This window comes from Molothrus aeneus, chromosome 4, assembly GCF_037042795.1.
Source record: "Molothrus aeneus isolate 106 chromosome 4, BPBGC_Maene_1.0, whole genome shotgun sequence".
Lineage (NCBI taxonomy): Eukaryota > Metazoa > Chordata > Aves > Passeriformes > Icteridae > Molothrus > Molothrus aeneus.
The window spans coordinates 19,590,932-19,614,387 of NC_089649.1; the positions used below are offsets into that span (position 1 = coordinate 19,590,932).

The following is a 23,456-nucleotide window of genomic DNA, read 5'->3' on the forward strand; positions in this document are numbered from 1 at the left end:
GGACATGCAGCAGTGCTGTCAAGGGTGCCAGAGTAGTCACAGCACTGTCCTTCTTACTCACAAAATGCAGACAATATGGAATGCCTTCCCCTCTGTGACCATGCAAAATAGCTCATGGCTGATTAAGGCTCCAAAAGACATGCAAGGTATCAAATAATCTGTATTTCTAAGACTAAAATCGTGTGGCCAATGGTACGGAAATCTTCAAAGGCATCTTCTAATACACATGGTCACAGGTATTTTCATGAATGTCAACTGGATGGAATAACTGATTTTTATTCAGTTATCAGTACACAGAGTTGTCATTCTGTGGCACAGATACCTTCAGGAAAAATATAGAAAATTATTTAACATGAACAGTAACAGAAAAAAAAAATCCCCCCCACATTAGGCATGCTTTCCATTTTGTACCCAGAAAGGGATGAAAACATCATTGTTAGAAGGGGGAACAATGTCAGTAAATCATAATCAACAAAACTGGTAACAAACATTGAAACACCTAGTATTTAGAAATGAGTTTTTTGCCTTGGCTGCTATTAGCATATAGATACTGGGTCAGTTTCTTCCCATCTGCTGTTCTTCCTTGCCATCATTTACACTATACTTTAATAACCATAGTTCAGCAAAGCTGTTTCAGATAGAAGTGATAAAAAGGAGAATCTCAGTGTTTGCAAAAGAAATGTATCACTGCTTTCCAATATAAAACTAATACCCTTTTCAGTTTAACTTTAATTTCCTTTTGTTCTCCCAAGACTATTTATATATATGACCTTTTACCTGAGAAAGTAGCTCTTAATGAACAGCTAAAAGCTACTCTGTTTCACATCAGTACAACCTTAACCTACTGCACTCATTGCCATAAAACACGTACAAAGGTCATTAGTTGTGATACGTAAGCAAGAGAGAGATGTGGAAATCATTATTTTTAGAGAGGACTGCAATATGTGAAAGGAAATGACAAACATAGTAACAGTCCCATGATGCACCTCAATGTTACCAACTCCATCTGTGGAATATCATGGTATTTTCCAGGAGAAAGAGTAAAATGTGTCTCCAGCCATGCAGAAGGACTGAATGATGCAAGAAGTTAAACTAGTAGTGCCAGGATCAAACATAATTCCAGAATTTGCAAAAGGTTACAAAGACTTCACTGAGGAAAAATATTCATCTTCCATACCCATCCCCACAATCTGCAACTAAAACATCCCTGTGTTATCAACACTGTTTCCAGCACAAATCCAAAGTACAGCCCCACACAGGCTACTATGAAGAAAATTAACTCTACCCCAGCCTAAACCGGCACACCATCATATATAAACTGGCAGGGGATTTAGGTGTCAATGACCACACCCCATAAGAAGCCTGTAGCAGAATTACCCCAAATTAAACATTTACTAAGTGGCACAAGAAGACTTCTCTCTTGCTGGGTCTACCTAACTCTGTGCGTATGTGCACAGATAGGTTCAGTAACAACAGAGCTCAGATCAGTTCAGGGGAACATTTTATTCTACTTTTCAGTTTTGAAAACTGGAATCTGATTTATCTATTTACTGTAATATTATTCATAAATGGAAAAAGAATGATCTAAAAGAGAGCTGTGACCCAGATATGGAAAAAATCCAGGCTCTCCAGATCTGCATCTCACATTACAGTTGCTTAAACTCAGTCTTGGAAAAGCTAGACCTAAAAATCAAAATACTCACAAGGAAAGAAATTTTTCACACATGGAATTCACGGAATGTTACTTTCAAAAGAAATACCTGATCTGCAGTAAATTAGGGAGCCCTAGTGTCTCTATATTGTTCTAGTTACTCGTGTAAGGTTCTCAGTGCACAAAGAACAGATCCTTTTTTAACACTGAAACAGAGATGTTCATTGCTGGTAATTAAGGTCAAATGCTGCTGGGATCTGCTGGATACATCAGATTTTCAAGAGTGTACATATCCAGACTTTAGGAGCATCTGGTCCCATGCATCACATGCTCCTGTTGCCCTGAGCCCAGTTTATGACAATGAGCTTTAGAGCACTAAAAGTGCTCCAGGCAGAGCAGGGTGCACCAATCACCTTCTGGACAAACTGTGATCTTCACAGTACTCACAGGAGGGGTTTGAAAAAACTCATAGAATTTATACTGAATCAATGAGCATTTCACTGCTCTTAATTTGGGCAAAGGAATTAAGTTAGTGCTGACTCCTTCTGAAGCTCCAACCTTCAGAGTTGTCCAGATGAAGCTAATGTCAGAGGCCAGCAAGAATTAAACGCCACAGACGGAAAAATCTCTTACACTTCTTTACTTTGGGTCAGTTCTGACCACCTGCAATGTGTCCTTGTCACAAAGACAACACTGACTGCTGGTTTATACAGAGGGGATAATGCTGATCATTTTGTGTAACCCGATTAACTGAGTGACTAATTAAGGAGAAACAGAACACTGAAGAATCTAAACAAGAGGAACAGCGAGATTTGTCTTAGCTGAAAAATTTTCACCTTCTTGTTGAACTCCTTTTTCCCCCATGGGTACAGCAATGATGCTTAGCAACAGCTGGCTACTGGAGCAGCTCACATGCTTATTTTACTGTACCCTGTTTCTTGGTGCTGACTGATGCCTCCCTTTTGAAAGATGATGATGTACTGCCTGAGATGGACTGCTTCCAAGTGCTAAACCACATCATACTCCTCCAAATAAACAAATCACCAAAATCCCCATAACAAAACAAGCAAACAAATGAACAAACAACAACAAAAACAACTCAAATAAACCCAAATCAACAACAGACAATGAATGAAAAACATTTCAAATAAAACAAGTGCAAGTACAAACCAGGACACACATACACATATGGATCTTATTTTCCTTACATTTTAGCTATGTGGAATTATCATGGGACAGTGATAGTACCAATGAGTATTTGTTTCAAGAAAAAAAACTATGAGAGAGCAAAAGTAAAACTCCTAAGCATCTCAACTACAAAATTTGTCAGCCATATTAAAACAATTTACAGTCTACTAGAAGTATGGACAGCAGGAGGGAAAGAGACATTTGTTATGCGCCTGTCTTTCCTTTATATGTCCTGAATCTTGGCAAATTTCTTCTCATAATGTTTTAAAATTAAAACATGGCTGGTGAAATTCTAGCGAAAGAAGTATCAGCATAATAATTTATTAACAGAGTTTAGCATTAGCATATTTGTCTAAATATTCAGGACTGCATTTAGTAACACCACAAGTGACAGATTTATAATCCTGTAAATGCTTCAGTGAATTTCAAGAGCAGAAGCATTCTGGTTTAATAACACACACACAGGGTTGACAAAGCCAGCAGAGCTAGAAGCACTGGAAAGCCATTTCAGAATTACACAAGGAATTGTTCAGGGTTTTTTTACTTGCCTTTCTGAATCACAGCCTAAACATAACCATCCTCCTCACTCCAGACTGAATTTCCTATAGGTGAAGGGTTTGGAGGCTTATAAACTTTCCCCCACTAATCTCATATTGCTCATTTCCCGTCAGCTCACATCTTAAAATGTCATTCTGGCTGAATCACTATACACCCTTACTATAAGCACGCCCATCTGCTCACTGGTGGACAACTGCAAAGTGAATTCTAGCTGAAGAAACACTAAACAAGAAAATGGAGACTGACTTCCACAGGTGCTCTTTCTTCTCATGCACTTTCCACCCATCTTCACACGTCCCACGTGAACTCACTCCTACTCTTGGAGGCTCCTTAGCCCATGCAGGAGCAAACTGGCATGACCTGCCCAAATAAGGGGAAAATGGAAATGTTTGCTCAGATCTTCAGAAAGGATTTTCAATGATCTGTTCCTGCTGTCTCCTTATGGGAAAGAATTAATCCAGTACTGAAAGCTGACTATTAACACGATGCTAAAATGGTCCCAGACATGAAAGAAGAATAAAGGAAACTATCTCGACCCTGCAGGCGTAGCCAGGGCAGCGTAACATGGATTAGAAACGGATGCCTTTTTTCCTGACGTAAATGAGGGGCTGCTCCTGTGTCTGCCGAGTGTGTAACCTGAGGTGACAGGGAAAGGGACTTATTTAGAGGGAGCCCACTAGTTGTGGGGTTGGTGGCTTCTCAGAAGTTTCTCCCAGATCTTTTCAAGGGATTAAAACCTCATGCTATAGCTGAGAAAGGGAAAGAAGCATCTGTAAGTGAACATCCAGCTTTGCTCATGAGGGGAAATCAGCTGAAATATTGCGGCTTTCGGTGGAGGTGAAGCTTTAAACTTAGCTGCAGAGGGACCAGCCAAGCCAAGACGGAGAACTTTTGACAATCTTATCTTTCCTACTGTTCCTCAGGGACAAAAGGCTCAAATCTTACCTCATTATGAATGATCTGCTCAGAATGTTCAATGGGAAGGAGCAAGCATTCCACTTTAAGCTAAGTTAGCTGGAGCACTCTCCTTGACAAAACAAATATGCACTTTGGGGTTTTGCCTGGCTGGGACGGGAAGTGCACACTTTGCACACACCAAGCACCCAGAGGTGCAGCCACACCTGCAGCTGGGGACTGCCTGCATGTCACAAATCTCAGAGCAGGCTTGCACAACACTGTGCACACACTTGTGCTGCCAGTTAAAGTGCAAAAAACTACTCTGTCAACTCATCCTTCCCACTGAAGTGGCAGCTCTGGCTAGAAGACTGGAAACAAACAGGATAAAAATGCAGGAAGGTAATTGCATCTAAAATAAGACTTTTGGAGTAGTAGTCTTTTGAAACTACTTGTTTTTGCAAAAATCAGCAAAGGACAAATTTCTGCAGCTCTTCAGGGACTGAAACCTGCCTGTTCAGAGGTCATCGGAATGCACCTACAATATATTCAAAATGATAAAACTCTACAGGTATTTACTTGACTTTGTAGGATTGACTTTGAATTTAATTTTAATGTTATATTACATTAATATTATTCTAATGTTATATTAATTTTCAATATGTACTTGCTTTTTCCTCCGCATCAGGTGAACAGGGTATGTATTCTACCACCCAGCAGGGGAGGAATGGGAAAAGCCTTTTGCATTCCTGTCCCAAACATGTGATCACACCAGGAACAGCATTACATCCTCATAATGTCAGTGTTCTGTGCCAGTGCAAATATTTATGTGCTCTGAGCTGACTGGTTCTTGAAACTAGAAGTGCTCTGTCAAGAAGGCATTGGAGGGAAAAGGTGAAAATACAATAGAAAAAAAAAAGATCTTGTAACCCTTGTATGACTAGGTAATAGAGTATATGTTTTATTTGAAGACAATACTGAGCTATAAACCATGCTTTTAAAGGAGACATTTTTCACCTCAAGCCAGCAGAAGGAATAATTCTAGAAATGTCTCAAGAGCAAGTCTCATCGTAGTTCACCTGCCCAAATTTCCCTTGCCACCTGAACTAAATAAAAACCTTTACTGCCCATCTCTGATCATTAGAGAAGCCTAATGACTGTTATTCCAAGATCCCAATTCATTCCAGCAATACACCACTGGCTAGTGCTACAACATAGGACTATATACAACTACAGTTCAAGCAGCAATTCAAGACCTTTTTTATATTTTATTTTATTTATTATTATTTATTGTTCAAATTATCATTTCTGTTGTTACCACAGGTTTTGTAAACCTATTTCTTCCAGAAGATTACAAAATTGGCAGTGATGCAAGTCAAGACTGACTAATTGTTCATTACATGAGTTATCACTCAGTTTAGTAACACAAAAATCTATCAGGATCATATGGATTCACACTAGGAATTCTGTTCCAAAACAAAATATATGCATTATTTTCTTACAATCCCCTGACTCTTATAATGTGAACATGCACAACAGTGCAGATGTACTATCAGAAAATTAACTGTTTACACACAACACTGCCTAATAAAAAACAGGTATTTATGATCCTGACAATGTGACCACAGAGCAAGCACCTAATCAGAATGCTCAACCCACTTCACCTATTTCTCTCTAACTAGCAGAGCCTACTGATCAACAGACTGAGACTCTTACTGACTTAGGAAATTGAAGTAAAGCTTGGATTGCAGTAATAGCTGGCTACAAATGAGACCTGTAAACTCCAATAAACTTCAGTTTATTTCAGAATTTTAAAAAACAATCAATGAAATCCTAAAATTCTTTTATTATAAGGCATTTCCAAATATAGATATATTTCTGAAGAAGCACATGTTATACTTCCACCTGCTGGCCACCAAACTGGATAATCATCTGGTATCATTCTAATAGGAGGAACAAAATCCTTCCAGGCAAGGTGTCATGAACCTGACAGCTCAATTTCCCACTGAAATAGAAACTATTCTAAGACAAATTTTTCTTTTTTGTTAAAATTGTACTTTTAAAAAAATGTAGATGTTTCCAAAGAAACACTTCCCATAATTTCTAATTATAATATAACAGTATTACAATTATAAATAATTACAATATTGAGCAATGAGCAAGAGGAGGCTTTACAGCCCTGGGAACAAAGCAGGGACTGGAATGCAACTTGCAGATATTTCCAGTTGCTTTATTTTCTGAATTGTGATCCACTGAAAAAGCAAGCTAAGAAATCCCTTTCACCTGGCACAACTTGGCTTTCACAATGACTGAACAAACTTTGAAAGAAATATAACTGGGATTAAGGTGTTTCTGTGCCTCCTCAGTGGACATACACAACAAGAATGGTAGTTCAACTATCAACAGCCCTACAAAATCATGTCTCTTTTTCCCATCTCTAATACTAATTAATTTCCAGCCTCCTTAAAACACATTTTCTTTAAGCTGCCACAGTCTGTGCCTGATTCGAATGCTCTTGATCCTCCTGGAAGTCTGCAGCATTGTGGATTTCCCCTAGAAATGACCAACACAGTAAACAAGATGCAACTTGCTCCACTGGAGCTGTTTTTCTTTCCAGTATACTGCTCCAAGAGAAGCTTGATGCTTCCATGACTTCATCTAATGATCCACATATTCTTGTTTTCATTTGACAGCAAGAATAGCGGGACAGGGCTGTGGGAATTCGGAGAAAAATGTAAACATGCAAAAGTGAGGAAGGAGTGAGAGTGAAGGCAATCATAGGAAAGGAAGCAGTGTAGTGACTCAGGGTGAAGTGCTGGCAATACAGTGAGGGATGTGGGGGAAAGGATGACAGAATACCCAACAAGGAAGTGAGTGGGGTCACCTAAAACTCTCCTCACCCTGTTGCTGTTCCCAAAACAGAAGGTAAAAAAAGCTACTTAAATAAATGCAGATGAGTTTGGTAAAGGGCAAGTCCACAGTTTCTTCACTTTCCTTGCCATTCACTCCCCCATCCCACCATGGTTCAGGCTTGAATGCAACATCCTTAAAAGCAACAGGGCCTCAGTTTTTGAGAGCACTGTCCTGAGCATCCTACATTCTTCATTGCTTACAACAGGATTATTTGGAAAATTTCTATCCACCTACCTGTAGATATACCAATGGCTTTTCCAGAAGCAGTACCTTTGCCTACAAATAGCTTGCTGTTTCTGGACACTCTGACACAGGTCATGACAAATAATTCTCTGAGGCATTTGTTCCTGTGTAACACAGACAGCTTCTACCGTATGTAATGGTTCATGCATTAGCAATCTGGCACTTTTCTCTACTCAATCTCAATCACTTGGTTTTCTCTTCAAGTGTATAATCTCTAGTTTATTATATAAATTGACTAGGGTGGGGGATATTTGCTAGGATACAAAAAATTTAATCTTTGAGAATAATATGAAACATCCCTTCATAGAGCCACCTGACAAATTTCAAAAAACCTTCTTAGTACCTTTGCTACATGAAGTTAGATGATTGTACTTCTTGTTTTTGAGTATGTGCCCCGATTAAACTAGAAACTTCCCACCCAAATTAGAGGGACAACAAACAAGGTCAAATTTTTGCAGCTGGCGGCCAGCTGAATTTGGAAAATATCAACAAGGTCCAAAGATGCAAACACAATGTGAATGCCTGTATTTAGGCATGGCTCTCTCCGGCAATCATCTGTCCCCTGAGGCAATGCAATGGGCAACACTTCCCATCTCACTTGAGTAATTTTATCTCTTAGTGTATTTTGTTGGAGTGATTCTGGTTGTCACCATGTAATTTGATAGCTTGTATGTCTCAACAGCTGTGGGAAATTTCCCAGATCTTCACCTTAGTGCAATCCCAATTACTACTAAGTCCTCAGAATTGAAAGACTATCTTGACTTTTGGAACTGGCTGAGGCTTGAAGGAGAAGGAAATACATCTGAAGCTTTTCTTCTGGGCCCTTTTTTATTTTGAAATATGTTCTTTCCCTGGTTGTGTTGCTGAAGTGACCATCAGTGGCTGAACATCACTGTCACTGGCCAGGCAGATCACTTCCACTACCCAGAAGTTACTGTGATACTGGAAGGCTATCAGTGATTCTATCTCCTTCCACAGAGGCATTTCAGCTGAGTGCTTGTAACAGCTAAGACAACTAAATACAGCAAAATACTTCCTCACCGATACACCACAAGAAAACCAGCAACTCTTCTAAAGGCAGCTGAGCCCAACTCATACCCATTCAGCAGACCCTCCTGGCATATATCACAAAGGCAGAGATGTTATCAGCTATTTTATCCAAATGGCAGGACCTGGGCTCACACCAAACTTCCTGTTCTGTCAAGGTCAAAGACATTGTATTTTTATAACTTATTTTCTGACAACTTCTATTCCAGACAGTGAAGGCTAAAGTGATTTTATCAGTGGGTAAAACCCTACCAGGGATAGACACGTAGTTCAACCCTCCCAAACTCAAGAATTCACACCCTTTAAGAGAGTAATTATCAACACAGTTAACAGACAATAAGAAATGAGGCACCTGCAAACCATCCTCATGACCATTTTCCTGCACAGACTTGAGGTTGTTTCCTGTGGTAGAAACAGCACAAGCCAGAACAATGCACTTTTGGTCGCCCTACTCGTCAGCTTTTAAATGTTAGAATCCTTTGATGTTACACACAAGCCCTCTTCCCACCAAAGGCATAATACTCTAACTACAACACTTTTCTTTAAAGAGTTGTACTTTTTTCAAAGACTCTTATTTAATGCTTCTCTTCAAGTGACTCCAGAAATGGCTGAGTCAGAACACCTGACTTTTAAACTCAGGTGCCTATTTGAGACAGGCAGACTTCACATAAAGGCAAAGGTTAGAAATCTCTGTCCTAGAGATTTGGTTTGGTACTCTAGGATCACAATCCTTAGAATTATTCTGCCTCTTCATTTAAAAACATTTTAGTGAATATATTTCCTGCATAAATAAGTGTGTAGCCAACAAAGAATAAGATGTTTAATAGAATGAACTTCCAGACCAGTAATGAAAATTAGCCAATCAGCAGAATCAATGTTAGATTGATTCTGAACATTCACATTCACAGAACATTATTACAAGAGTCTGCCTTCCACTTATCTAAAAGATTTCTGAATTGAAGCCTGAAATAAGCCTGAATTATTGATTTGCTGGGAGAAAATGAAATATTAGAGATACTCACTTTTACCAAAATTATTTTTGCTAGCTCTTCACAGACAGGCTTTTCTTCATCCTTCTTCAAGCCTTCTAATTCAAACAAGGTATTGTAATTTTCCAGCATTTTTGTCATTATCTTGTTGCAGATCTCCAGTTCCTTCATCCCTTCAAATCCAGAGCGCACGCTAGAATTGGAGAGATGACAAAAGCAGAGTGTTACAGGGACTCAACATACAAAAGGTCCTGCAGAGGGTCTCTGTAACATTTCATTCGTGGATACAGGCTGGATAGCAGGCACAGGAAACTTTGAATTGGAAAGGAGGCCTGTGCCTATGTTGGTAACAGCTATCACAGTTTGTTTGTAGTTTTTTTAATCAGTATTAAATACCAGACCTGTTGGCTGAGCTACCCTATCCACAGAATCCAGGCAGGGATAGAATTAAGACTGCCACCAAATGAGGTGCCACCAACTCTGCTCCAAGTTGGGTTTCATGACCCACAGCCCAGGCAGTTCAGGTATGTAACATCATTCAGATGCTCTGAACTGTTAATTCAAGAGTCAGATTCCTCCCAAACCTGGCTCATGATAACCTCAAAGCTACACAAGAAGGATAAGTGAAAAAATTAGGAAATCCCACATGGTAATCAAAACACTGAATGTTAAACAAGGTCTTTGCTTTCAGATGACCCAACACTGTACACCAGATTTTTTAATCTAACTTTTGAGTTACAATTTCTTTTGAAAGTAGGGTCATAACTCAAAGGGCTTTCTAAAACATGGAGATGGATGGTGCCTTTTGCAGAAGAGCCTAAAAGATTAATACAAAAAGTGGTTCCTAAGCTCCATTTTCTGAAAGAATAACCAACTTCTTGGCTGCTGAAGAAGAGGCTTCTTATTCTCTTGAAACAGGCCCCTTTGCAGCTTACCACAGACCTTGAAGGCACACAGAAAAGGGAAGATACTGTATGTATCTGCATGTTTCCTCATCTATTTCACACAACTCTCTCATGCAGCAAAAAATGCATGCCACTTGCAACAGAGCTCCTAATTCATTGAAGCATCTAACAATGAGCTGCTGGAATATAAACTTTCTGCACACTTTACTGGACAATTTTATTGGGCCCAAACTGACTTAAATCCCACTTTAATGCAAAAGTACAATATCTGAAGAATCTTCTTCTGCAATACCTATTGTACAGTATTTCCAGCAGACACAGTCTTCTCAGTAAGTCACAAAGTTGCTTCATGGATGTGAATTTCCTAAAGACCTCATAAAGCAGCAGAGACTGATGATCAGGAGTAATGAAACACAGGAAACATTCAGAATAAAGAAGCAGAGAAGCAAAAACAAAAAAGAGTTTCAAGTACCTTTTGGCTGAAGACAAGAAGACATTATGTGAGAAGAAAACACAACCCAAACTCCCAAAAGCAAAACACATTCCCCCTGAGCTACTTTACAGGGATGTAACTTGAAAGTAAACCATTGCTTACTGCAAAGAGTAAATAAAAATTTACAAAAAACTACCTACCCTAAAACTTTAACTGTAGTTTATCGGGGTCAGATATGTATTTCAACAACAAGGCTCTGAAAGCTGATGCTCCCAGAAATTTGTCATCAAAAAGTGCCTTTTTGTAGGGGCTATTGATCCTTCTCAATGCTTTACTCTGTGCCATACATCTACGTGTCAACAGGGAGAGTAACCACTGCAGCAGAACACATCTTTGTAAGATGTGTTCTCCAGAACAGAGTCTTTATTGCTATTATTTCAACATTTAATACATGCTAGAGTAGCAGGACCTGAATTTTAAAGGATTGAATTCTTTTATACTGTAGAATATTGGCAGCTGTGAAAATGTGTCAGTCACAGCTGATTGATTTCTTTAGTGTGGAAGTTGGCCTCAGACTAAATGAAGAACAAATGGGGCAACTTCTGTTGATGGATGTGCATGTACACCCTGGCCAATTCACTCTGGAGAATTTCAAATATTCACTAAAACTTAGTAAGTGGCCTGAAGAAAGTATATGTATGCAGTAGGCCCATGCAGTTATCCTGACTGAAGGGAACCCCTCTTGCCATACTAAATGATGTGCTCCAGCGTTGGTGTGCTGCAAAGCCTGCCTGCTTGCTAGCTGAGGCAAATCCTGACTATTACCGTCCTGATTTGTTTCTCCAAAACAGAGTACAACTTAAATAAGGGCACCCCTATGAATCTCATTCCCAGGAAAAGGACTGAAAATGTAATAGAGCACGTGCAAGTCAAAATAAAGACTTCAGAAAGCAGAATTTTCACCTAAGCCACATCTGCTGGAAACTACAGCTAACAGTTGCCTACTGGCAACAGCTAATACAAAAACCTCTGCCTGGTTGAAAAACAGTCCAGTCTATAGTTTCCACAAAGCACAAAACCAGTACTTAATTTCTGCCCAATTCCATTACTTTCTTGCCCTCCCTTCCCCACACTACCTTGTCAGTTAAAATTTATTAGATCAAACCTGTGAAAAATCGAACATCCTATTCTGAACAATTCTCTATGAGTAGGGTGAGACACATATGCAAAACACAAGGCTAAAGCTCATGGCTTCAGTCTTTTTTAACACCTCTCTCTGAGTGTAACTAACAAAGGACCATGAAGTGATTTCTTTTAATGGAAATTTAACATATTTTATTCATTCCCACCTCTCTGCCACATTAGCAGGCATATTTAACAAAGTTTCTAATATATTTCTCCTATAATGGCTATTATTAGACCTCAGTCATGATAAGGACTATAACACTCTTTGAGCTCTCCATGGTAACATTTTCCTTTCAACAAATATATGCTGAGCTGAAGATAAGTTTATATTATGAGCACACACCACCCTGCCTATTTATACAAAGTAAACCCCATCTGCTGCCACACTGCATGATCTACCAGTTTGACTAGACTTTTCTGAAAATGCATGTAAAAAAAAATAGCCTTTTACTTTAGCTCTTCTCATTCTGAAAAGTCATGACATCTACAAATGTCACTTCAACTGACTAGAAAAACCTAGATCTGTGAGAAAATATTCTCTCACACTTCCACTTCCTTGATGCACACCCTGCTCCTTGGAAAATTTTCATGATCATTTGTGAAGATCTTGTTAAAACACCAGAGTATAAAACTGTTCATAGTCATGGCTCCCTTATTCTATTTTCATGTTAATTAGGCATTACAACGGTGATGCTTTGAGAGTTAGACACACAATTTACTCCAGTTACAAAATCCTCAACAGAAGGACTTCATCCCCTTCCAGCCACATATGTACAAATTACTTCAGCAGCAGCATCAGAAGCATCGGTTTCACTACCACAAACACCAGAAGGGTGCCACAAACCTGCAATTTCTATGGTTATTTCTAGCAGAACAAGTGTTGATAAGTTCAGATCTATCTTAGCAATCTGAACTGGAAAACTGCCACTGAAGTTATCACAGTGGCTTGCAAAGTCATCAACAGATACACAGCACAGGAAGAGCAGGAGCAAATTCCCTAGTGTGCCCTCCCTTAGATTCCACAGACACCTGCCCTTCCCAGAGAGATGCTCTGAATATCTGTGTGCAAAGCACAGTGTGTCCACATTAAATATTTGGAAAAAATGTGCCTTGTCTAAATGAGGCACCAGCATTAAGAGTATCTGACACAGTACCACAAGTTTTGCAGGATATTAAAAATTGAATTTATTGGTGAAGTCATTTTAGAGCAGAAAAAGCAGTTCTCAGAATTAAAACATTACTTGGTAATCGGATCAGGCTGTCAGCTTTTCATTTCAAAATCTGATACCCAGCAGCATTTCACACTTCTGCACAGTGTCCTGCCAGCATGGCTGGCCCACCCAGTGCAGCTCCAAGAAGCTCCTGTCTGTGCAGACACCACACCCACATGTTCTCTGGGTTTTCCAGACTGAGTCCATGTCTCTTTCCACAGGGATGCTCAGGAAAGCTTCCCTCAAAGGGTTAAACCACAGCAAGGCTCTGTGTCCCCACTTCTTACTCAGAAGCAAAGTGACCTGAGGTCAGATTAACTCACTGTAAAAGAATTCCTTACATCTCAGGCATTTAGTTAAATGAATTTACCTCAAGGTCTCTGCAAACAAGCTCTAACAGGCTGAATACAGAGTGGGATTTCCAGACAGGGAACCTCCAGACTCCACTGAGAGCAGTGCAGTGACACACACAAACATGACTGCACGTGCCACAGGACAGGCATCACTACAAGGCTCTGTCACCATCCACCGCACCTGGGAAACTTGCTTTAAGTGGTCAGGAGGACCTGGGAAGTAGTAATCTGTCTATAATGAGCTGAACTGAGGTCACTGAACTGATTTCCCCAGGCAGCAACTGCTGACAGCTCCCTGTCACAACTGAGAACCAGAGATTTCCATGTGAAAAGGTCATCTAATTACGAATTCCCAACAGTGCTTGACCCCACCCTGTCTGAGATGAAAGATGCACATTACCATTTCCCCAAGTGGCTCTGCAGAAGCAGCTTGCATGGAATGACAGCACTGCAATCCTAATTTACAATCACAGGGGGCTATATGCTGTATAAACTACTTTTGCTGCTTGTACAGTACCTTTTGTAAAGAAGCACCACAAAGTCACCTTATCATTCTCCCAGGGAGTCCTGCCAGAAATATGGGACTCAAAGGAAAGGAAACACTGCATGGATTATTTTTGAGAGTTGCAATAATTTATAGAGGTTAAAACTCGAGGCAGTCTGTTCTGTGCCTCTAGGCAAACATCACTGTGTCTCTAACAGATCCAACCTTTTGGGCAGAACTCGTCCACTTCAGGCGATGAAAGGGATTTGTCCTGACACACCAGTCCACAACTGGTGCAGCTGAAAACAGGCACATATTCATGTCTGCAGACTCTGCTGCAAGATCACAGTCTAGTAAGCAGCTAAAGATACAGCAACATTCATTTGAGACAGTTGTTCACCTCAGTCTGTGTGACTCCTTTATGTGCCCTGCATCATTTGCAGCCTCACCAGTCTGGGCGAAATGCAATGACAGATACAACTACTGAGATTTTGCAGAAGTGTTTTAGCTCCTGTGATACTGGAGAATCCTGGAGAGTCAAATCTGGGGCATGCACCTGCCTGTCTGTTAAAATGTGTTCCAGATTATCTTCTCTAGGATTAGATTTATTAGCCTAAGTCAACTTGGTAATTCAGCTCTATCAGCACTGCTTGCAAAATAACAAATAATTCATTAAAAATAATAGCACTAATAAATAATAATAAAACAACAGCACATAATGAATGATAATAATTAATAATAAAATGCAAAATGCAGGCAACACAGGTAACACAAAGCAGTTAGAGTGATACTGCCACAAAGGCTTTACTGATTGGCTTCATTTATATGCAAAATCTTTTGCTTCAACAAAAGTTCAATTTTTCATCATGAAATTAGTGACAGGAGGCATCTTAGAGAGTGCAACCTACATAAAGGGGGACAAAGGGCAGTCCATAGCCTAACATCCCCTTACAAAGTGCATTGCTCTCATCTCCAAATATTTCAAAGCAGAGGCTTCAAAAACTCTCCTTGTGATCGCATTTGAGCTGTATTGCTGAGCTCAAATATTCATGAGTATTTAATATGATTATGGATGAGAACGTTTATAGCCTTGCTATATTATACTTGATGTTTTAAACTGTCATTAAAGGCTTCAGCATACTGAATACTTAGGAAAAATTCCTTTGCAGTGCTGGAAAATGCAGTATTTAAAATCTATGTGAACCCTGTAAGAAAGGTTACGGCTGTATGCTCCAATTTGCAATAATTCATGTTTAAACAACAATATTCAGTAATCATTTTGCCCCCAATCCTGGATTGCCATTTGTTTTGAAGACTGATGCAGGATTGGGGCTGCACTGCCTGAAAACAAAGCCCATCTACATAATGTTCTAAAGGCCAACATTACTCACTGAGAAATATTAATTCAGCCCCTCTGCTTTCACTTCAGTTTTGTATACCCAATCCATGCAGACTCCAAGGCTGCTAGAAACCAAAGACATTCATGCATAACTTCAGATCAAATTTTAATTATTTCAAGTTCAGCATCTCTGAAATACCTACATCTACCCTACAATCTACCATTTTCTCCATATCCAAAGATAATATACTTTTCTTGTTACCCTTCGTATTACATAGTCATCATACATAAATAACTGCATCTAACCCCAGCATTTTAACTGGACACCTGCATTTGCCAACGACTTTTGGGGGGATGGAGCAATCCCTCACAACATAATCTCTATTGGAACAGAACATATCCAAGTTTACGAGGGCTTGAATGATGGAGGCCACATGCAGAGATGACTTCTTGAGAGAGAGCTGCAATAATGGTGCAAATGGACCCTCTGATTACATCTGTTGGACCTCATGTCTTACCATGCCAACCAAAGGACAGAATAAGGGCAACAGCTCCTCTGACACCCAGCTCCTGGAGAACAGAGAGGAGGAGAGAAAACCCAGCTGGTCCTCTCCATTTCAGCACAAGCTGCTAGAGCCAAGCAGAGCCCACATAGCAGGCCTTAACTAAGGCTACGTCTCTCCAGGAGCTGAAATTCAGGTCAATGGACAATAACTTCCTCCAAAAGTAACCACACTGCAAATGTTAATACTCTACACAGATTAGCCCAGTGACAGAAAAGACAGCTATTTTTGTTCCTTCATGCTTGTAGCGCCTCCAGGGCTGTATTTCTCAATATACTTGACCTTTGCCTTCCATCACAATAAATCTGAACAAACCAAATTGGGAGAAAACAGTGAACCAAATCTCAAATCTGGTTTTGAGCTGTTTGACCTTGCCCTTTACATGTTCTTGTGTCTTACATCACACTTCAATACAAGGAATGCAAATAGCCATTTATTTCCTTTCTATTCATTAGAAATACAGAAAGGACAAGATAATCTTTCTTAGAAAAACACCAATGCAGTTCGTCAAACAGCAAGTAAGGAAGCAGGGGAAGTACTGATAAGATAAAAGCAATAAGGGTTGAAGGTTTAGAAGATGGGATACATTACAGAGGATATGATGTAGAAAAACAGAATGAGATTAAGAGAATTAAAATGAAGTCTAAATATCTGGAAAGTGGCCAAGAAGCACGATTTATTCAACTGTTAAACAACTTCAGTTATGGAGTAGGAGATACTATGCTTAAGTAGCTAAATTGTCACTAAAAATACCTTGCCAAAAGAAGTCCTTCACTATCAGCAGATGGGTTTTATCTTCTCTGACACTGTGCCTTAACTACACAAACTGACATTAATTTTAGACACGAGTGTGAATTTCTGAGAGAAAAATCTCAGTTCTCCCTGCTTCAGCAGTGTAATTGCTGACAAGCTGAGCCTTCTCTCCTTGCCGTGGAGAAACCTGCCATGCGCTGCTCGGAACAAACAACGCAAAGCGAGAGGAGCGATCTCTCAGCCTCCTGCCAATATTTCATTTCTGCAGCTTCTCCAGGGACTGCTTGCAGCCAGCAGAGAGAGACAGCCCTTGCCAAGCAGGCTTCAGGCAGCCTTACTCTGCAGCTCTGAAATGTGTTCTGAGGATCTCCTTCTGGATGCTTGGCTAACCAACAGGTTAAGCCCAATACCTAAAAACAGTGCTCCAAGTTCTTACCTCTCCCTATCAAATATTTGTTGGTACAGATAGTCACAGTTCCAGGATAGAAGACTGCATCCATTACATAGGAGAAAAGGGTATTTGAACTGTTGCTCACAATCTTTGTGTCTGGACCACAAGAGTGAACTGCCCTGAAAAGATCAAGATCTGATAAAACACAGAGCTGACACACAAGATGGTGAAACTTAGTTTAAATAAAAATCTAAATGCCTAATTCTAACCTATTTGGGTCTTTAAAATCTCATTAGCCATTTGGTAAGTGTGAAGCCTTGCTTTCAATGCCCCTTTTGCCACATGAGCATTTATTTCAAGGTATCACATCTGCCAGGCTGGTTATGCTCACATCCAGACTCACAAGCGTTTGGTTTTTCACCTCCAGTGATCTCTGCCTTCCTCAGTCTTCTGCAATGGAATGAGGTGTTTCCATCTCTGTACCTTACAAAAACGCTTCTATCTTTTCCATGCTGTCTTAGGAGCAGAGACCAGTCGTGGCAACAACTGTAGAGCTTTTAACACATACAGTTTGGTTTAATATTAGGAATGCTAGTTGCAAATCTGAACTGCAATTCTCTGCATTCTACACCAAAAAATATGCAAAGCTAATTTCTAAACTCTCCTGAAAGAAATTATGAGTAAACGAAAAATTATTCTAATAGCCACTTGGGAGCTTGAGTCATAGTGATTTAGCCATTGAACTCAAATTCTTCTAATTACTTTGTTTGTTCTGAACTCTGCTAATACATTTAGACAGGAATTCCCAAACCACCCATATGAATGCAAGTTTAAAAAATTGTTTTGCTTTTCCTTGTCAGAAATTCGCAGTATTGTGCTTCCAGTAATTCTCATATTCATGCATCCCCATGCATTCTACTGTATTTTGAGCATTTTTTGTTTCAGAGAGGAAAACAATTATTGTTAAAATATACTTTATCTTTTTGGAGTAACACAGCAAATGCTTTAATCCTGAAATTCACCTTCATCATCCACCAGCAACATCTTAAGACAAGGCAGCCATGTAGTTACTTGGACTAGCTTTAGTTTAAGTGTCTCATTCCTCCATGTTCTCTCCCTAATCAATGGAAAAAGATATGCTCCTTTTAAACACAGCCAGCAACATCTAGCCTGGGTACAAGAACCTGTCTCAACATATTACAGAAACCTAATTTCTGTTTTCTCTCTTTAAAGAAATCTACGTCTTTCCAAGAGGAAGCTCAGGGGGATAGATTAAATTAATTGCTCCACAAGACTAAGTTTTAGTAGACAACTCAGTATTAGGGCAGAGCAATATTTTACAAAAATCAATACAAATGCAACAGTGATACAAGGAACTCACTTGTCTCTTCTTGGTGATATCACACATCTTTCAAGAGTGATGACTGAACTAAACTACTTAGGTGTCTCCCATGTCAAAGACCTTGGATGCCAGCCAGTGGGCTCATTGCAGAGGTGAAGGCGCTAATGCTGCACTGCATCACTGCAGTGACTCAACAGAAACCTTCTCACTCAAGAGTGTTCTTGCACCTGGAAATAACTCTTCTGTCTACTGCTGCAAGCTCCACCAACAGGTTAAACATGTCTTCAGCACAAGCTCCCAGGAACTGCGCCCAGTGAAAGAACCCAGTAAAGCTACTGACCCCAGTAAGGAGTTTTAAGAGACCAGTGGAATCCCACAAGCTCCAGAGCAGCTTCTAAATACACTAGAAGGACAGAGAGACCAGAACCATCAGCATCGGAGGGCAGACACCAGATCATAAGGCCAAACATGTATGCAGTATCCATCTCTAGAAATAGTATGCAGTATCCATCTCTAGAAATTATATAGCACCTGGGTGCTGCATTGGAGTCCTTTCCCACAAGGATCCTTTGTCAAAGCCTTCTGCAGAGAAGAACTCATATTAACTGATCGCAAAGGAAGAAACCTGTATGAGCACACACCTCCTTGCACTGACACAGTCCGAAGGCCTTTCACTGTTACACTTCTGCTCTGCTACCAAAGCAGCAATACAAAACTGATAAACAGTTCAGCAAACAGCAAGAGGAAATGAGAGAGCAACTCCACTTCCATTTGGATCAAAAACAGCTTTAGCACTCAAGTTGAACACAGAGCCCCTGTCACTGCCTCCATCTGATCACCCTGACAAAGTAGATTTCTGACATCTACATTTCTGGCCACCTGCCAGCAAACAGGGCATAGTAAAAAGCCCAACTTACTGAAAGCAGTTTGGTCCAAATACAGTGGCAAGATTGCCAAGATTCATCCTGTTCTCTACGTGATGTTCAGCAACCTTTATCAGGAACTGGCACAGGTACTTCAGCAAGGAGTAATGAGCATCAGGCAGTTCTTTAAGGAGTTCTTTCAAGTAACTTTCCTTCTGCATGTCGTTTCTAGAGTCTAGGAAAAAGAAGAGAAGAAAAAACATATATATATGGTTTTCTTCATTGCTGCCAACTTAATTACACGGGTGAGCAAGCAGTGGAAGCTAAAATTCACTCCTGCTTCTGCTCAGAGACACACAACTCCTCAGTTTTCCTCAAGGAATGTGCATGTTTGTCCTGAGGCTCATCCTGGCCACCAAGGGCGCCATTTCACTCTTACCTTTATGCCATAACCTTTTCCCTGAACAGATTGAGCAGTTACTAACAGTCAGCTAAGAGCTTTAGAGCATGTTTATCCCCACCCGGCACAGCTAAATCTGCTTTAACTCCCTCTCTACCAGACCTTCAGATTCAGGCTCTTTCTGGATGTTATCCCTACCTCCCAAGCCCTTCTCATACTATTAGTTTCCCTTCCCATGAAAACCTTCAAAAATAAGAAAGCAGGAATGGTAAAACAAAGGGTCTCCTGAAATGCACAATGTTATAACAGCACTACAATGCCTTCTGTGGGTGACAACTGCTACATATTCAGGAAGGAGTATTCCTTATGGGAAACAGACTGTTCTGGGCCCTGCCACACTCCAAAACAAGTCAAAATGTGGCCTCATGTTAGAAAGCAGCCTTGCTATACTGTACAATCTTCTAGAATTTAGGTATGGATAAAAGCTTTCCATATTGAACTGAGTCACATCCAAGTATTTAAGTAAAAATTGCATGAACTTCACAGATGCTGTGTTTATACAGACCCAGGTGGTAAACACAAGCTTGGCCTCACACACAGCTTCTGCTTTACTGTGTCCTGCTGCTGGAATTGAATTCACATGCAAAATTTTTTGCTCCCCTCCTCCATCCCAAAAACATCTTCCAAAGAGTGATTTGTACTACCCAAAATCTCGGATTTACATGTCAGTAGAAGCAAAGTTTTGAAAACAAGTCAGTATTGCTTTCTCTTTCACTAAAACAGGATGTGTAAGTCCTTGCAAATATTAATTTCCACTCTCCATGAAAGTGAAATGCTACTAAAACTTTCCCATATGCATGAAAACCCCAAGCAGTCTGCATCATCATTTTCAGACAGAAGACCTCATGCCCTGAAGGTTTTCCACACCCATCTAATTATAAGCAGTGTCCATTAGCATGAGGCCATCTGTGCATTTCTAGTACTGTTTCTCCTTATTTATCAGCCTTATGGGCTGCTGGTGCTGCTCTGCTCTATGCCCTGCTACCAGCATGCAGAGAAGACGCAGGAAAACATCCCATGGCTGGTGTTGCAAGAAAAAAAGAACATTTTACATTTGTTTCACATTTTTTAGAGAGAAAAAAAGGAGGGGAAAACAAAACTCTATGAACACCATTTAATGTATGTATAAACATTTCAGAAGTCCTGTCTTTGTTTTTACCTTTCATTTCCCAGAAATATTCAGGGCTGGGCTGAACAATGTTTCAGGAGTAGAGTGCTCTGAAAAGTGGTTTGTTGCAATATTATTTCTGTTTTACAATCAGACATTTTGTGTGGCTAATAAACAGGATTTATCCTGCAAATAAATGGCAAACAAATGAAGCTTTTTATGTACTTATTTGCCACTTCATACAGCTTAAACTCAAGGGAGTTCATCTGCTTCCAGGCTTAGGATTCCTGCCTTTCCTGACATGCCTAATACTGTACATGGCAAGAAAGTCTTTTTATGTTTTATATGCACAGTGAATTCACTTTTATATGTCTGCTTTTGTACCACAGACTTAGTATGAATTCTTTCATCACAGCAGACCAAATGCCAGTCAAATTACAGGACCAAACATTTTAACCAACTGATTAACTACAGCCTTTTCTTCTACAGATAAGAAATTAGCTCCTTAAGAAAAGTCAAATATCAAATATGCATGAAGCAGATGAGAAAAAAAAGATCTTATTTGCTTGCTTATCACAACCTTTTTTACACTTACAGAGAGGAAAAAACCATCATGACTTTGCTGCTACCAATCAGCTTGGCAACAGCAAGAAATCTGATCTATTATTGCAGCAAAATTTCAGGAAGCTTCTGAAGGCTGTATTAAATGGAGTAACAGCAAGGAATTTCAGTGCATTTGTATTTGCACTTATCAAAGTGGACTGTACAGTCTCTGACTTGATTACTAATAATCTTTTTATGAATCTTAAAAGAAAACTAAACACAAATAACTTCCATGTAGCCAAAACATATTCCTAACATACTTTTCTTTAGATAACAAAGCAACTAGCACAGTGTTTTCTACTACAAATTGCTTGCAGTTCTGATAAGGAAAGCCAAAGCCATCTCCCAGAAAAAACGTACCTCTTCCATCACCATCACCCTGTCATCTAATTAGGGAATGCCCTTGATAACTAATTGCCTCTCTGAGTCTCCCACTGGGACTTTAGACTGATGGGTACTTTTTCATTTACTGGAGGAATTTCCATCCCTTCCAAACTAGGAAGATGCTAATAACCATCACAAAACATTCCGAGAACAGGTTTGCACTCTAACAACAAACAAAGCTATTGGGCCTGTGGCCTTAGTAGTATTTTCTGGGCAGGATGTCCCTTTTCATCAACCATGATGTTTTTGGGGTATGAATTAACATCAAAAATGTTGTTGCTGGGCACAGCCAACCTTTGTTCATTTCTGTACTTTCAAGAAAAGACACAGATACCATATCACAAGATGATGAGAAAATACCCTAATTGAAGGATGTAGAGACACTGAGTAACACGAGGCAGCAAACCCCATTTACTGAGCCATCAAGTTCCTTCTCTTTGTGCAACCTAAGAAAGGAAATAGGGCTTCGCTCTCGGTCTTCCTTCTCCAGTAAAAAGACAAGGCAAGAAATCAAGTTATTCTTCCAAAAGAATCCAAAAATCAGAATTAATGTTGATTCTTCTGCTGATGACATTTCATAGATTTCAGCTTTATTTTTAAAAATTGCTTTAATAATTCATGGTGAATCTAGAACAGTGACATGCATACACAGTATTCCATGCACTTTGTACGGTTTTCAGGACAAGTCTACTACTGCTATCAATTAATGTATTTCTTCAAATATTACAGCTTTTCAACTTACTAGAGAGCAAAAACAGTCTTGAGTCGTAACAACAACCCATTCTTTGGAGCATTCCTCCTCCTTTTCAGTTTGTTCCAAAGTCAGTCACTAAGGTTTACTCAACTGATAGTGACTATCAGAAAAACATCAGAGCACCAGAGTGGCTTATGCTACTCATGATTTTCAGGCACAGCATATCCAGAGCACCAGAGTGGCTTATGCTACTCATGATTTTCAGGCACAGTTATTTTGCCTAGGGAAAATGGAGGAAAATAAGAATGAAGGCTAAGAGGAAGGTGCTCTCAAGGGCAGACAAACTCATTCAATTTTTTATTTTGGGAGCCTTCCAAAAGCCATGTGCAATAGACAGCATCTCAGCCAAGGCTTGCAAGAGAAGCCTAGCTAGATGTGCAGTCAGCAAGGGCTTGAAACCAAGAATGAAAGAGTGGATTGGGCTGAGGAAGGGAAGAAAACCAGCAGCCTCAGGCCATGTCTAGGCTCAGCACTCTGAGGACACAAAACACAGAGAGGATCAAGGAAGCCAGCAAGGGCAGCTGGTACCTCAAAGCTGAACTAGGGACTCATTACTGAGGAATGAGTCAAGGAGACAAGTGAAAAGGACAGGCAGTATCTCCAAAAATGTTAATTAACTAGAAACAGGAGTCTCAACAGTGTAGGAGGTACAGACACATTTGTGAGGGTGTTTTCAGTCTCATTTCATTTCAGCATACACCCACAGCTCACAACAAGAGGGAGATATTTTCCAATAGCTCATGCTATTTCTGAACATATTGAGCATCTCTGACATACTAGATACACAATTTAATTCCCCAATTCATCTCTGTTCATGTTACTCCTTCATGCTGCCTGAACTT

At 39.9% G+C, this 23,456-nt stretch overlaps 1 protein-coding gene across 1 annotated transcript in view; it reads right to left on the reverse strand.

The window, feature by feature from the left end:
• Positions 1–23,456, reverse strand: part of FAM13A (family with sequence similarity 13 member A) — a 125,501-nt gene that overhangs the window by 91,357 nt on the left and 10,688 nt on the right. The window contains 2 exon segments of the mRNA XM_066548049.1: positions 9,517–9,676; positions 19,360–19,540. Coding sequence (XP_066404146.1) covers positions 9,517–9,676; positions 19,360–19,540 — 341 coding nt within the window.